The sequence below is a fragment of the Apis dorsata genome, unplaced genomic scaffold (genome assembly GCF_000469605.1).
Source record: "Apis dorsata unplaced genomic scaffold, Apis dorsata 1.3 scaffold_74, whole genome shotgun sequence".
Lineage (NCBI taxonomy): Eukaryota > Metazoa > Arthropoda > Insecta > Hymenoptera > Apidae > Apis > Apis dorsata.
Window position 1 is genome coordinate 2,137,076 of NW_006263372.1, and position 256 is coordinate 2,137,331.

A 256-nucleotide genomic window follows, 5' to 3' on the forward strand; every position below is an offset into this window, starting at 1 on the left:
CTCGTTGAACACCACCCTCAACGCGTGAGTTTTCATAGCTATGTGGAGGTTCTTCCTGTTCTTAACCGGCCTGAGGAACGCCTTTGCCGTGGAGCAACGGCTGCCCCGGCGGATCGTCGCCTGGTTCAACATGAAACCGGTCTGACTCGCCCCGTTCACGTCACGATTCTCGTAGCCGAGCTCTTGGCCGGCCTGCAGGAACGCGATCGACAACGGGCTACGCCACGGCGACTCCTGGACGGTCAGGTAACCGCCC

General features: G+C 60.9%; 2 protein-coding genes across 3 annotated transcripts in view; one reads left to right on the forward strand and one right to left on the reverse strand.

Annotated features, from left to right (window-relative positions):
• The window catches only part of LOC102679685 (flotillin-2), a 105,176-nt gene that overhangs the window by 38,459 nt on the left and 66,461 nt on the right, over positions 1 to 256 (forward strand). The gene's annotated exons all lie outside the window — the stretch shown is intronic.
• Positions 1 to 256, reverse strand: part of LOC102679356 (glucose dehydrogenase [FAD, quinone]) — a 2,643-nt gene that overhangs the window by 1,142 nt on the left and 1,245 nt on the right. The window contains exon 4 of the mRNA XM_031508089.1: positions 1 to 256. This exon is cut by the window's left edge and continues 263 nt beyond it; it is cut by the window's right edge and continues 1 nt beyond it. Within this exon, the coding sequence (XP_031363949.1) occupies positions 1 to 256 (256 nt within the window).